The sequence below is a fragment of the Manacus vitellinus genome, unplaced genomic scaffold (assembly GCF_001715985.3).
Source record: "Manacus vitellinus isolate BGI_N305 unplaced genomic scaffold, ASM171598v3 scaffold_124_pilon, whole genome shotgun sequence".
NCBI classification, from domain to species: domain Eukaryota; kingdom Metazoa; phylum Chordata; class Aves; order Passeriformes; family Pipridae; genus Manacus; species Manacus vitellinus.
In genome coordinates, this window is record NW_021938921.1 from 336716 (window position 1) to 352883 (window position 16168).

The 16168-nt window shown below is 44.2% G+C and overlaps 1 protein-coding gene across 3 annotated transcripts in view; it reads left to right on the plus strand.

The window, feature by feature from the left end:
• The window catches only part of CPNE1 (copine 1), a 41569-nt gene that overhangs the window by 10040 nt on the left and 15361 nt on the right, over positions 1–16168 (plus strand). For all 3 annotated transcript variants that reach the window (XR_003916458.1, XM_029965921.1, XM_029965920.1), the window contains exons 2-3: positions 14641–14769; positions 15244–15423. Coding sequence is in view for 2 of the 3 variants with exons in the window: in XM_029965921.1 (XP_029821781.1) it covers positions 14641–14769; positions 15244–15423 (309 nt within the window). In the remaining variant the exon portion in view is untranslated. The remainder of the gene's footprint in view (positions 1–14640; positions 14770–15243; positions 15424–16168) is intronic.

Sequence of the window (16168 nt, forward strand, 5' to 3'; positions counted from 1 at the left end):
TTAGGGAGTGGGACCTCTAAGGTCCTGACTCCAGTGTGGAAGGTACACAACTGCCCTTGCCATGTACCCCTGGAGCTGGTTGGTAGCAAGAGGCAGCCCCAGACAATCGCTCGTGGATGCTGCTCAGATTGCCAGTTGTTTTGGCCTCGGTGCTCTCTGAGTGTCAGGAAGTGACATCCAGCTTTAACCTCCTTGGAACAATGTGACGCTGGTGTCCCGATGGCTTCAAGGGATGGAAAGAAGGTACTTGTGGTTATGTCAATGGCTAAGTTGATGTTTTTAGCAGCTCCTTAAGTGTTAGTGTCTGAGTACTACTGCTGAAACAAAGTAAGTGATAAAGTGTTACATTCACAATGTGATTTCTGTTAAACATACCTTTTTTTTGTCCCATTCTAAATAGAAATGAATGTAATTAGTCAATGATAAACTTGAGACTTACATGAAAGAACTTCAATAGTTAGATGAAAGTGTGACTTAGTAATTCTAAGTTTTCAGCAGTTACACATAAATGTTGCAGTCAGATTTTTGTTGTTAACACAAGTTAATTCTGTAATATCACAGGCAGCATTAAAGCCAGCTCTTTATTAATGAATTGTTGCTATTTTCTAAGTGTAGGTTTGTGAGAGATTTGAGGCTCTGTAGGTTTAAAGATACTTGAAAGATGCTTTTTTTTTTAAAGTAGCATTCCTTTCATAGCATGTAGTGTTTTCCTTGAATGTCTGTGCTCTGAATTTGTGGCGAATGGAGAGGAGGATCGATTCAAAAATGACTGTAGTTGTGCACCAGATGACATTGAAACTCTGCCTTCTGAAAAACATACCTGCTGGTCAGTCCCACGTGGCTCTGACTGCCCTTCAAGGCCTTGCCTATACTGTGTGAGATTAGCGGCTTGTTTTGCTGAGAGTAGTTCAGAGCACTGAAGACTGCAGACGCTACAAAAAAGGATGTTTCCAGTTCCCGGGCACACCAGTGCTGTGATAATGATTACAGGTGTTGTATTTTGTTCCTCCTCAGTCTTCTGCTGGGGTGGTTCCCAAGTTGCTGCTCCCTGCAGTGGTGCTGTTGGCCCTCAGCGGGTGGTTGAGCAGCGAGCACTGAACAGTGTTGGCCTTCTGGCCTGGAAAACTGGAACTGCTGCATGTTAGGGAGCACTTAAAGCCTCTGGGTGGCCTCTGCACTCCTTGAGAGCAGTTGGTTTAGACTGATTATTCAGATATGTGCATTAGACCCTGAACCAAAGGACTACAATTCCTGCTTAATATGGATTCTAGTGCAAAGAAAAGACTAGTTTCTGTATTGATGATTGGTTGGAAAGAAGCAGTTTTGAAACTGGACTGATGTATTAGGAAACAATTAGGTTGAGTCTAGCTAGAGACATACAGAAATTAGTTTTATGTCAGTTTGCTTCTTTAGGTGTTGTGCAGGTGTTTCAAATGAAAATGAGAGATGCTAAATTCTGTTGTAAGGTTTTCCAGAAACTGCTTTGGCCTGGAGGCAGAGACACCAAATACATTTGCTCATCTTTGCTCCTTTGCAGGTTTGCTGATGTTCCCCTCTGTTCTGTGACTGTGGTTTTTTTGTGGCTTTGGGAAAACTGAGCTAGAGTTTGTGTACAGAGCAAATGACTCTTTCTTCTGAAGGAAGAGGAAGGGAGGATGTCTGTTAAATGCTCCTGCGGGAAGAGTAACCTCAAGGTGTTCTCTTCCTATCTGTTTTTGGCAGCGAGAATGTGATTGTGGTTCAAGGATTTGCCTTTTCCACAGCAAACCTGTTGGGTGGTAGTAGGCACATTGATTTGTGGCTGTGTACTGGAGCCCACTGCTCTCTCATGACAGGTGGGGATAACCGGAGCTTGTTTTCTGTACAGATGGCTTTGTTGGTAATTTTCTTGGACCTTTGTTACTATGTGGAATGTTTGGGTGTTGTTAGTGCTCCCCACCTCCTTGACCTAAATGCTTTTCCCTCCTGGGTATCAATACCTGTGGAAGAAAAGCAGCCCTGGGAGTGTTCCTTTTCTGTAGCTGCAGACCGAACACAAGTGTTGGATGGTTTGGCTGTGACTCTTCACTCGCCAGTGCTCAATTTTGTGCAGCTTCCTTTGTTATCCTTCTCCTGGGTTTGTGTGTGTTCATGTTCACAGCTTGGCAGCTTTGGGGAGAAGCAGCCAGATGAATTCTGACCTGAGTTCCTTTACTGCTTCTGCAGAGGCAAAGCTTACTCCTTTGTGTCAGTCCCTCTTGTGTGTTCTCATGTCTCCAGCCTGAAGTTCAAATGGTCTTAGTGGTTGCTTCCCAAATATATTCAAGTAAGCTTTCAGAAACAGGGAATGTGCTTTCTTTTGAGTCTGATTTCCACAAAGTCAATTTTGTAACTCTGTATTTGCTATTCTTACACCAGCCCCACTGGTTTTCCTCAACTTTTGAGAGTTCTTTGGCTATGAATCACCAGTGAATTAGACCTGATTGATCATAGATCACAGCCAGGAATAACTTCAGGGGCTGAAGTGGGCACTGCAGTGGGAGTGCAATTTCCCTGTGAAGTTTAAAACTGAAAAGTAAGGATTTGTAAGGCTTGCATGGGGGAAATAGGAATTGATCCTGCCTAAAACTCTTATGGCTGGCATAGCTTGGCTTTTTGTGCTGGAAGGCTGGTGACTCCTTGAGCTCTTTGTGTTGTAGTTGCAGTATTGTTAACCAAGGAATAGTTTGGATGGTACCACTCTGGTGTCTGACCATCTGAAGGCAGGTGGAACTTCCAGCCAGCAGGTTGAGAGTTTGGAACAAATAGTTTCATGTTGGCCATTAGATGTGACTATGTGGATGTATCATTGCTCTGTGTGACAGTAGCAAGCTTAGAAATGCTTTCTAGGCAGATTTAGGGGAGGGAAATAGCGCTCCAGTCAGAACCTAAACTACTTAAAGAAATCCTTTTAGGTAATTTTGATTGAGTGCCTTTTATGATGACATTCATAAGACCTCTTTCAGTAAAATTTGAAGCCTCAGTGTAGCACCTCTTTGTTTCGTGACCTTGCTGTGGTGGCATTTGCCAAAATGTTCGTCATAATGTGAGCTTTTTATGAAACTTGATGAAAACAAAAGTACCATGGTTTTTAGCAATAAAACCAAAGCATTGCTGCTTGTTTGGAGGGGAGATGAACATGGAATGTGGAAAGTCCTTGCTTGTTTGAACACCAAGGTCAGCTCTAAAGTGAAAATGATGCTTGCTGGTACTGTTTCATTATTAGGCAAGTGTTTACAAGAGCAGAATTAAAAAATTTCGTGTGCTTGAGCAACACTAGTGCAATCAGCTACAAAAGCAAAGAGGCTAATTAAAGTAAAATTAGGCACTGGCAGTTCATTGACTGTATGGGAAACTGTTCCTTAAGGAGGGGAGGCAGAGTTGTTAAATGCCACTGCTACACTTGCCTGGGATTCCCCTGCTCGGTTCCAGCACTGCTGCAGAATCTGCCTTCTGTGCTGCAGGTCCAGTCACATGAATAAATGGAGTGTCTGTAATAGTGCTTCGAGCTCTCTTCATATATAGACTTGAGTGCTTTCAGGAGGTAAGTGTGGGAGTGTTGGAGCGAATTTGTGTCCCAGTAACCAGCGTGGTAGTGGCGGAATGTTGCCATCCTCACTTTAAGGGCACATCAACATTAACATCAGGGAAGGGGCAGTAGGGCTGAAATTGAGAGGTTGAGGCCAAACTTTCAGCTTTAATCATAAGGAAAACAACCAAGTGCTGCCCTAATCTAATGAAGAATGTTTGTGGTTCAGAAACTTCATATCTGAGCTTGTGTGAAAAAGAGCACAATAAACCAGTGACTAGTTAAATTTTTAACTGATCTGAAATGTAAATTCAGTTGTTAATAACAGAATAGTATGAGACAGGTAATTGATCTAAAGGAGTTAAACAGTTAAACTTGAGCCCTGCACTGTTGTGTGTTTTCTTAGGTTGTAAATCACACTAGTTTTTGGTTGTCTTTCCTAAGGTTTTTAAAGACAACTGTAGTTGTTGTCACTTAAGTCAGTGTATATATAAAGCATTTAAACTGGGTGCATCTCTTAAAGAAAAAAGCCTTTCAAATATATGTAGAAAATTGCATACACAACACCATGACCTGCTGCACAAATGTTCTGAATTTTTTGAAGGCCTTTTTTGTCATGTGGACATTTATCCCTCCCTTTGAATAACTGACACTGTATTTTTGTTCAGATGATAATCCAGTGGCATTTCTTCATTGCAGCACAAGCACTATGTCATGCTATTTCTTTGAATGAGTAGTTAATATTTGGCTACTTTAATGACTCCAGGAGCAAAAGACTGTCTTTTCCTTCTGCTGGATGGCTTGTGCTACTTCTTTTATTAAATTTTGTCCTCAGTTGGGCCTGTAAAAATAGCTTCAAGCAGCAAAAATAAAAAGTTTTCTGAAACCTAAAGTGCTTTGTTTTAAACAAAATAGTAAGTGAATTTACTATGACTCCTAATGAGTCTGCAGATAATGTTATAGCTCTGTGAAATACCAGCTATTTCAGTGCAGTGACGTGAGTGAATAGACCACAGGATCATTTAGTTGTTAGTGTGAAAGGTGAGAGGAATCCCTGCAGTTCTGCCCCAGGCACGGTGGGTGGTGTAGTGTATGAACTTCCCCTGTGGCTTGTTTAGGCTTGAAAAGGTAGGAAGAACCTGGGGGTTTTTGAGTGTTTCTGAGCAGCTCACAGGTACTGTTTTCATCTTTCTGTGGTCTCAGATCCCTCTGCTGCTGCATCAGGTGCCCAGAGAAGCCGTGTTGGTGAAGGCGCTGCGCTGAACAGCCGCGGCAGTGCCGGGTCAGGGATGCACGTCCTGGCTCTGCAGGCAGGCACTGCTCTGCAGGCTGGGACCCGAGCTTCCACGTTCACCTGATGGTGATAACTCCAGGGCTCTCTGCTTAGAGGGAATGTAATTTAATTCCTGCTTTTACAGCGGTTACATTTACTCCAGGTTTTTCATCAGAGAGGTTTTTGCTTGGAGAATTCTGTCTGCCTCAGTTCGGTCATATTTATTAAAAGTTGTTGGAACTGTGAGAAACGAAAGATGCTCACTGGTGGGAGTTGTAGGGTTTCCAGGGCCTTGACTGGCAGAGGCATGCTTTCCCCCCATGTGGAACACCTTTGTAGCAAATTCAAACCTACTGACAACAGGCTTCTTCTTCGGGGTATAGGTTGTAAGGTGTTGCAGCGCACAGGCTGATGGCAGACACGGAAGAAGCACTTGAGGAAATAGCTGTCTGTCTGCATTCCTGGAATCTCCCTTAATGCAGGGAGATTGTGTGGTCATTTTGGCCCACTTGGCTCTGAGACAAGTGGAATGGCTTGAATCCATTGTTGTAATGGGTTTGTGCTTTTGGGAAGGTACACTGGCATCTGGAACAGAGCAGAAAGGGAACACGAGGTCAGTTTGGTGTTTGTGGCTTTTATATTGTTCTATTGTTAGTCTGGGTGGGGGAAAGAAAAAACAACTTTTAAAAGCCCTTGCCATATCCTTTCTTTTATTCGACTTCCTTGATGTCAGATTTTGTGGTGATGGATTTTTTAGATTCTTCTGTTTCAAAGCATCATTCTGCAGCAGATTAGGATGGAGAAGTTAGGATGTTCATACTACAAATGGTGAGAGTGGCAGAAAAATAGTATGGGAGTGTGAATTTAAAAAAAAGGATATACTCAAAAGGAGGAAGAAGAGCTGAAAGTGTTGGAATTAGAAAGCCTCAACTTGCACTGAATAAATCAAAGAAATCAGTTTCTTGGGAGTACTGCAGAAACAGTATTAAGGTTTTTTTCCCAGATTATATTTCATGAGCTAGATTCAAGATTAAAGACCCTGAAGAAGAAAGCCTGAATTATATAATGTGAAGGGATAATGTGATTCTGTAAAGTGTGAGAAGATGAAAGATCGCTTCTGCTTTATGTCCTTACTAATTTTATAGGCAAGAGTTGTCACTGTGCAGTAGTAGCTGCAAGGCAACTGAGAATAGTCTAAAGAATTCCTCTGGAGTATCTCAGCCATTTCAGGTGATCATTCAGCAAGTGGAATAGAACCAAGAAAGCGTGGCAAGCTTTTCATTGACCAAGTGGCTGTTGGTATTATGTGGCTACCAAAATTCTTCATATGAATTTGATAAAGCAGCAAAGGTCAGTAAACTGTGTTGTTGGCATATTTATTTTTAAAGTCTTATTTTGAACTCATGCTGTTGGCACAGCATGTACTGGTCTGGGCAGATGGACTGAGTGAACTTCTGCCTTGGAGTCACCTGTGGGATACTATGGCTAGTTTTGGGGAAGGGGGTAAAATCGTGTGGCTGTAGTGTGAGTACAGGGTGGTTTAGGTTTAGATTTCCAGCCTTTGGGAAGGGTAGAGGGTGTGAAAGGGATTGGCAGAATGAGTGCCAGGACATCACTTCTGGAATGGTGGGTGCTTGTCAGGGAATGGTGTGTGAGGTACTTGCAGGTGATGCTGAAGAACCAAAGAGGATGAGTATGGTGGAGTCTTCGCTCTCAGCTTGACTTTGGACTAAAAAGTGGAAGATTTAGTCCTCTCCAGCTGGATCTGCCGGGGGCATGGGACAGAATGTTTGGCTGTTTGTGCCTGAGGTGGAAATAGCTGGAGTTCTGAGGGAAAGAACAAGAGCTTACTCCAGAAAGGCAAAGATGACTTGCAATGTAAAATACATGTTTGGGGCTTTTACAAAGGTCAGTGTGGTTGAGCTTTTAAGTCTGTTTTTCAGTTAAGTTTTTCTTTATGTTACAGTAATAAATACCTGAGAATCATGGTGAGGGGAAAGAAAAAGTGGTTGAGTAAATATGAAAGGAATGGGAAAAAAATCTTACTTTTTGGGAGGAGTCAGTGAGCACCTTTAGGATTGCAGCTTAAATCCAGTGATTGACTTCAAAGCCCCAAACTCCTTTAAGTTAGTTTTTCAAGGAAATGGGTTTTGATATTCTGCTACTTAATGCTATGATGAACTTTTAAACATGTTTTCTTTGCATGAAGAGGTTGGAAAAAGCAACAGGTTTTGCTTAAGTTCAGGTGTTAATTTGAACCTCTTTGTAATTTAGTATGTTCCAAACTAGTATTCGAAATAATTTCCTTTCTGACCTATCAGTTTCTTAACTTATTTCTCAGAAAAGGGGGGAATATATATATAGTAGAGGCATGCATAGGCATTTCCTTGAGCTTGTCAGTTTTGATTAAGGGGGATATTAATGGTGTATAAGTTAGCAGTGAACATGGAACAGTGTAAAGGTGAATTTGTAGACGAAGGTCTTGGTTTCCTGGAGTTGGTACTTGGCTTTTGTTCCTTGAGGGGGTAAAGCTGCAGTAAGGAAGATGAATTGACTCAAGTTCTTGTTTGCATTTTTTGCTGGTAATTACAATCCCATTTGTGATTTTTTTTTTTTAATTCTAGCTTTTTTTTTTTTTTTTAAACTGTTCTAAGCTTGTTATTATTATAAATGGGAGCTTTGCCTCCTCAGTGGGTCTGTGCAGCAGTGAGCAGAGCCAGTTGTGACTTCTGTGAGTTGTGCAGCCCCCGAGGTGTGTGGCAGTCGATGAGCTGTTGGCACGAGGCCTGCAGTCCAGTCCAGAGCTCGGGGCTGGGCTGTCCTGCTGCTCTCCTCTGCTTTACCCTGGGGGAAACACAGGCCTGTCCTCCCTGGGAGCTCTCGTCCCTGCAGTTAATGTCTGATGAACCATAGGCTCTCTGTACCAGGACTGAATCCAGCTTCCAGAGCAGTTTGGAAAGGTGTTCTTAATAGTATTCACTGTTCTCTATCTTTTATAACAATTAGGAGATGCCTTTTGTTTCAGGTTATATGTCAAATTTGTAATAAGTTAATTAACCCTCTTTTATGTGTGGTGACAGATAGCTTGGTACACAGTATGGAGAAGAGTGAGTGTCCTGACCTGTAGTAATGTTGATCTTAACCATCCCCACTGCAAACCACCAGGAATAATGAACTGGCAGAAAAAATTGTAGCCATTTATATTTTCTGCAGAGCTTCTGGGGCTGTGGGACGAGGCTCTGTGGCCCATGGAAGAGCTGGTGTGCTAGAAAAAACCTTTATTGACGAATAAAATCTGTGGACTGTGGTCTTTCTCATTAGACTCTCTTAATCTCAGTTTAAAATAAAGATGCAGTTTAGTGCATCTAGTAGTACAAACCTGGCTATATGATTTCTTCTAGACCCTTACAGGACTCAGAAAAGGAGGATCAAATTAAAATTTTTATTTTGATAATATATTTAGAAAGTGATGCTGACCTTAACACCAGAAGCAGCTTTGTATTATCAAAAACCAAAATGTAACAGGCTACCCCCTGAAAATTGAACTAGTAATGGGAAAAAAGCATTGCTTCTGCTGGTCTGCACATTCTGGGATCACAGCAGAAAAAAGAGAGAAGCTGTTTTGAAGAAAGTTGGGTGACAGCTGCAAGACATGGGATTAAACTAAGCAATAGACAAGGATGAAGGGACATTAGGTTTTTGGGAAGTGCAAGGTTAATTACCTGGGATGCTGTATTACATGTGTTGGGTTTGTTTCTGGAGCTGTTGGGCAGCATAAGGCCAAGATGATGAGAATTGCATTTGGCACACACTGCTGGCAGGATTGCTGCTGTCTGTGCAGTTTGTAAGCAGAATGTGAGGTAGGAGCTGTGTTCAGTCCAGGGCTGAGTGAGCTCACTGGAAAGCAGCTGTCTTGGAGCACGTGCACTAAAGCCTCGAGCTTGAGTTAACCAAGGTGTTAAATTAATGTCTAATATGTGATGTATGCTGAAATAGAGCCTGCTGGGTATCCTCTACAGCGTTCTGTAGCTGATGAGAATTTCTTAGTGTGATTAAATGGGAACAAACTGCAGGTTTTCTTGTGCTGGATCCTTGCTCGGATTTCATCTCGGGCAGTGAAACCAGGCTGACCTGCAAGGCTGTGTTCAGTGATAGTGCTGATGTTTGCTCTCCAGAAGGCATCACTCCTGGCACTACTAAAAATACTGCTGATGGTGTTCAATGCCATGAATTGTTAGGTTTTCTTGTCCTCAGCGATTCGGAGGGTTCTGTGAGCTGCCTTGCTGAGGTGATCCAAGTCACAATGCCCTTCTCACCCTGTGCTTGCTGTCTTCACCTCGTCCTCCCCAGCCTAAAGGGGAGCCTCTGGCCTTCAGGCTTCCTGAGGGGTGGAAGTGTATCAAACAAATGATGTAATTCAATAATTCTCACCTTAGGCAGTCCAACACTTGGTCCTTAATTGACTAAATGGTGACACTCCTACACGAGGGGTAAGTGCAGGGAAGTTTATATTTCAGGCACCCATATGTGTAATTTTGGGGAAATGCAAGACTCTCCAAAGCTCTGAACTAGAACAGCTAAAACCTTTAATCACTGTTGTTTTGGAGTTTTCTTCATCTATAGGTACACAGTTCTTTCTTCTCTTACATTTGACTTGCTTTTAAGCTTTGGTTAAACTGAATCACTAGGGGAATAATAAATTTAATATTAGACTTGTCTATGTGTTGATTTTCTTTATGTTGGAGAATGTTCTTTTCTATGAGAAAGGAAGTTGCTTTTTTTGCAGAAAGATGAAAAACATGAAAAGGGTTGGAAGTTCTGAAATGCTTTTAAGAAACTTGAGGAAGTAGCAGGTAATTCCTTATTCTTCTGAATGGGTAGCATAGGTGTCCTATGTGATTTTCCTAGAATGTAGCATTTTCTGGGCTTGCTTTGATTATTTAGGACCGACTTCTTTACTACTGCGTTTCATTTTGGTGTAGAACAGCTCTTGGAAAGATGAGATTTATCTTTCTATGTGTATTACACAGCTGTGGAAGTTTATGATCATCTTTACAGGGTGGTGTGCACAGTGAAAATGATTTTGAATTTTTAAACTGGACCTCAGTTTGGTTGTCTGGGCACTTCTTAAGGTGTACCTAGTCTGGAGCCATTCTGTGTTGTACTTGAGTAAGTGGGAATGACATCCTGGTTGGGCAGTGAAAGACTTCTCTGGAGTGTGTGCTTGCAGGTTTCTAGAGTTTGTAGGGATAATTTTGCTCTAGAGTTTGTAGGGATAACATGGGTAACGTATTATTTTTTTCTTCAAAATGTGGTGTTATATCATGTGCAGTTCTAACTAAAGGGAAAAAATAGAGGTGTCTGATGGATCTGAAGCTGAGGTTTGGAACCTTCCCTTGAGGAAGTGATGTACAGAATTTGGCTCAAGATGAAGCTTCACAGGTGATGCCTCTCACCAGGGAGCTCCCCGAGCTGTGGGAGCACTGGATCAGATGTGTGTGGCTTTTGTCAGTGTAACTGTTGTTCATGGGGGTGCAACATGACCTCAGTTGTGATTTTACAGGCTGTCTTGACCAACAGCACTTACCTGGTGGCTTGCTTGTGCTGCCTTTTCCTTTGAACCCGCTGTGCTGGGATGTAGCCAGTAGCTCTGTTTTCTGTATTTCAAATAGAATTTGAATTTATTATAACTTTTGGAGTCCATTTCTACTTGGCAAACTGAATTTCTGTGTCTGGAATAGTTTTGTGACTTCCAGACCGTGCTGTACTTTAATCTGCCAGTGGCAGTCAAGTTGGAGATTGTTAAACTGTCATTATTGCAAGCTGATCTGTAATAAATCCTTTATAAATGAAATGTGATACCTTTATGGAAAGCAGTTTGCTTTAGCTGCTGATTTTGCTTGGGAAATATTCACTGTCATCTGTAAAACAGAAGGTTCAAATAGTAGACATCAATATTAGTTATCAAGGATGGCTGTGAGGAATAAATAAGAAATCAATGCATTTTAGAACTTCTGGAACTGTTGGAAAATAGAAAAAATTGAACATTGCAACAAATGTGAATATTCTTTCATTGTAAATATTGTTGCAAGTCTAAAAGCTAAACTTATTTTGTGTGTATGAATGGATATAAATAAGGGTGCTCTCTGAAAACCCAGGGAAACAACATGAAATGTGATTTTGAACTGTTGATTCGAGCGTGCAGGCTCAATGCAATCGGTGTTCTTGAGTGTAGATGAGGAAGAAAGGAAGGCTGTTAATAAAAATAATACACCCCCAGGTTCTTTCAGTCTAATTACACCAAATGTGTGCTTAGCCTGAGATGAGAGCCTTCGTGCACTGCTCGAGCTCAGTAACCACTGGAGCCTTTCTGTCCCGTGGGGTGGCCGTTGCACAGCTCTGGTAAGTGGGGAAGCACCTGCTGATCCCTGTGCTTGTCTCTGGGAGGGAGCTGGCACGTGCCAGCAGGGCAGCTCGAGTGATGAAATGCCAGGATGCTGTTGCAGGGTTGTGTGGAAGTGCAGAACACAAAGAAAGCATCACAGGCTGAAAGAGGAATGGGGAGAGGGGATTAGGGCTGGGGTGGTTCTGAGTCCAAGGACTAGTTGCTGGTGTTTTCAAAGCTTTTGGGATGGCCACTCCTCTTGGAGGAAGGGAACTGGGACTTAGTGGAGAAAGTGGAGATGAAAGTCAACTGATACATTTAGGATGAACTATTCAGGTTTTTTTAGAAAGATGCAATTACTATAGTAAATTACAGTTTACTGTGAAAATGAAAGCAAATTCCAGAAATCTTGCTTTAGGGAGGAAAAGAGAAAATTTGAGCCCATATTATCATAATGAAATCCTGTTTAAAAATCACTGATAACTGAAGTTGGGGCTAGTTTTCCTAATTGCTGAGGAACTTCACTATTTTTTCTTTCCATTTGTTTTTTTTGTATGTGTGTTTAGGGATGCAGATATGTTAAGCTTTTGATTTTTTTGATCTTTTCAGATGCAGGCAGGTTTCCAGAGATTTCTGCTGCTCAGTAAGTGCATGAGCAGAGTGACTGGGCGAAGTTGCCTAAGTGGAGGCTAAGCAGATCTTCAGGCTTGGCTGAAATGGATGCTGTGCCTTAACAGACCAACTACTCCTCACTCTTGGCTGCTGGGATGTCTATGATCAGGGTTTTCTTCTGCTGTTATTCAAGGAATGGATTGATACTGGAGAACATCATACAGTGTGTTTGGAAAGCCACAAAGTGAAAAGAAGGTTGTGTGGGCTCTTTGAGGACATCCATAGGCAGTAATATAGAAACAATTGCTGGCTGAGGTTCAAACTGATGTTTTCAGATTAAACATGAATTTTTGTATCCGAGTCTCTTAAGGAGCCATCCTTCTTCATTCTGTAAGGATTCTGTCTGTAGTTGTTAAAGCCACTTTCTTGTTATCCCCTGAGCTGATGAGGAAGGAGTACAGCTGGTTAGAAGGACAGCTCCTGCTCAGTCACTCCCAACAGCTGGCCTGGCTGTGCTCTCTTGGGTTTCAGTTGTCATGTGCACCAACGAGTGCTCTTTGATCTCTGGATAGAGCAAGGAGATACAGTGGGAATGGAGTCCTTGTGGTTTGTGACTTCCCCAGGAGTTCAGCAGAACATCTGGGCTGTGTTTCAAGGGAAATCCTTTGCCATTACTAAATCCAAAACAGTTGGATGGGACAGGCTTCTGAGTATTAGGGTACTGAAAGACAAATCCTTGAAAGTGACGTATTTTTATGATTTTATTGCTCCTGACCTGAAGAAGAGATTCAAGTATCAGATGAGAGGTGATTGGGTTTGAGAACTTACATCCCTTCACCTGCTGGCTTCATTGTGTGGCTTAACAGTTCCCATCTCAGACTCTTCCTTTTTGGAGTCTTTGTAACATGGAATAAATATGTACAGGCTTGTTCTGAGTGCATCTTGAGACCTGCAGTAGTGGCTTCCTCCCAGAAAGGGACCACAGCTGATTGGGGATCTAAAGCTTATGGGGAGCTGTTTCTTTGAGGCTGACTTTACTCCTGATCCTTTCAGCTCTAGTGGAGAGGAAAGGTGCCTCCGGTTAGTACAGAAGTGCCTGTGGTAGTAGAGGAAAACAGAGGCAAAATGTTGGCAGGGGAGCCCAGACTGGATATCCCAACCTTCCTTGTTGTCAACGGGTGTTGTACAAATTTGTAGGGTCGTGTGGAACCGCAGAGTGCGCAGATGTGAGGCTGTGTGAGATGTAAGCTGGTCTGGTGGAATGGCATGTGTGGATGAAGAAAAAACCTGGTACCTGTGACTTGAGATTTTAGGAGAAATGTATTTATTAAAGGTAATGGTTTCTTCTGTGAATCTTATTTGGGGTTGAAGGCAACTGAATGGAAGATGGATGGCTCCAGCCAGTAGTTTGAACAGTTGACCAGACTCCTTCAAACAAACCTCTTTGAAAATGCTGGCGTTAAAACAGATGATATGATGATGACCTTAGTTGAAAGCTGAAGCTGAACTATGATTGTCTTTGCCTAAAGCTTTGCTAATTCTTACTGAGTGCTGGTTTTGTGCTGCCACCATTACTGGAGCATCTGAGTGCCGTGCACTGGTGTATTAAGTGACGTCGTTAACATCTGTCCAGGGCAGATTGCAGACTGGGATGTCCAAGGGATTAAAGGTTGTGCAATAGAAGTTCATCTCTTCAAGATAAATATTTACACCCTGCAAGTATGAGAAAGCCATGGGATACTCGAGTACTAGAAAGACCAAACAAATAATTGCTTATTTTCCAAACTCCAAAGGAACTTCTCTATGAAGTGTTCCCATTTAAAGCATTTCTTAGAGCCTTCAAACTGTCCAGTCTCTGTAATGTTTTGATGCTTGAAGGTTTGCCTTCTGAATTCCGTTTTGAGAATTAGAGCTGTTCCTCGAACAGAAGCGTCTGCAGTTCCATGTGCAATAACACGTAGTTATCCCCGGTCCCGGGCTGATGTTAAGGTTTTTCGGAAGAGAGCAGGGCAGAGCACGGGTGCTCCGTGGTTTCCGTGGGCGAGCAGGGGGTCTCTGCAGGCAGGGGGGGCTCTGGCGGAGCTCCCACCGCGAGGGGCGAGTCTCGGCTCTCCGGGGTCCCTGTCCCTGTCCCTGTCCCTGTCCCTGCGCGGGGCTGTGGGCGCCGGCCCCGAAGAAGGGGCTCCTCTGCTGGAGGAGCAGCACCGGGGCAGAGGGACGGGCCCTGCGGGGGCAGCGGGAGCGACAGGCAGAGCCCGGCAGGAATAGGTGGATACAGGAGCCGAGGACGGCGGGGGGCGAGCCGGGGGGCGCGCGGGGCTCTCTCTGTGCCCAGGGTCTCTCTGTGCCTCTCTGTGCCCGGGCTCTCTGTGCCGGGGCACGCGGGGCTCTCTCCGTGCCCGGTCTCTCTGTGCTCGGAGCTCTCTCTGGCTCGGAGGCTCCTCTGTGCTCGGAGGCTCTTGCTCTCTCTTCCCGGTGGCTCTCTGTTGCCCGGTGGCTCTCTGTGCTCGGAGGCTTCTCTGTGCCCGGTGGCTCTTGTGCTCGGGCTCTCTTGCTCGGACGCCTCTCTGTGCGGAGCTCTCCGTGCCCGGGCTCTCTGTGCCCGGTGCTCTCTGTGCCCGGTCTCTCTGTGCTCGGAGGCTCTGTGTGCCCGGTGGCTCTCTGTTCGGAGGCTCTCTCTGTGCCCGGTGCGGCCCCCGCGCTGCCCGTGCCCGGGGGCGGGAGGGGCGGGAGGGCCGTGCCCGCAGCGCCCGTACCGGGGCCCCGCCCCGGCCGGGCCGCGCCCCTGACGCTCCGCTCCGCTCTGCTCTGCTCTGCCCGCAGATGGCCGCCTGCGTGTCCCGGGTGGAGCTGTCCGTGTCCTGCCGCAGCCTCCTCGACAAGGACCTGCGCTCCAGGTCGGACCCGCTCTGCGTCCTGCTGCAGGATGCGGGGGGCGGCCGCTGGGCTGAGGTAAGAGCGGCCCCGAACGCGCCCGGTCTCCCCCTTTCCATCCCGCAGGTTTTCCTAGCCCAGGGCGTGACACGCTGAATTCGGATTTTCAGTTGGTGAGCAGTCCCATTGCCCAGGCTCAAACCTGCAGTGGTTTTGTTAATCGCTCGCTCTTTTGCTCAGAGTTGCATCGGGAGGTTCGTTTGCCTGTTACAGTATAACCTGCCCCAGAGCACACACTCCAGAATACAGTGTTTCACCAACTTTTTCCCCCTCATTGTCAGAATTTTCCCATGCATTAATGTTTATTTTCCAATGCCATTTCCTTTCCTGGTGAGCCATCGGTCAGCCTGGTTCATCTCCAAACACGAGGTGTGGTCGGGCGTGTGTAGCCCTGCTGGTGCCTGTGTTCACCCGGTGCGAGTAAAAAGCTGTGTGGGAGAACGTGTGCCTCTTCCTCGCCATTAACAGCTCTGCTCCTGTGTGTTCGTGCAGCTGGATCGCACGGAGAGGATCAAGAACTGCCAAGACCCTGAATTCTGCAAGAAACTGGTTGTGGATTACTACTTTGAGAAAGTGCAGAAGCTGAAATTCGGCGTGTATGACATCGATAACAAGACCTTGGATTTAAATGACGATGACTACCTGGGAGGGATTGAGTGCACGCTGGGACAGGTATGTGGAGGTGTGTCAAATGATCTACAAAGTAGCAGCAAGAGTTGGGTATATTATGAAAAATTAGGTGAAAATCTGCTTTATCAAAGGCTTTGTACACATTCAAATTTGAAAACACACTGTTAAACATGTTAGTTTGTGTTACTGTTGAACACAGTTAGAAAAATCATTGTGTCAATCACAAAGTGAAGGTTAGAAATACACATGATGTGTAATTAGTGGCTTAACTTAGGAGGCACTTGTAGCACCAAAGGCAGTTTGGGAGTAAGGAAGCAAGAGAGCTTGGAGAGCTCTCATGGAGCTTCCTTTGCACAAAGGGACCATCAGGCAGTAACTTTGAGGAAATAAGACTACTGGAGATTCTGTACTTGTTTCCTGAGGAGAGGTTTGTATAGTGAGGTAGGAGAAGAAAAGTGGGGCTCACATTTATTAAAGAAAGACTCAATAAATTTAATACTATTTTCTGGTTTTTGTAGCTTTTTGGCTCTTGTGTCACAGAGGCAGCAAAACTAGATGGCTACAGTTAACTTTGGAGATGTGTTTGTGGGCATCTTACAGTTAACTTTGGAGATGTGTTTGGGGACATCTTACAGTTAACTTTGGAGATGCGTTCCCTGGATAGTGAGAGAAGATAACCTTCAGACTGTATAGCCATTCAGAAGCACAAATTATGTCTGTCACTGTTGGTAATGCGTTTAAATCTTCTTAGGACTTTTAGGAGAGTTTGAAAATTTTGCACCTGAAG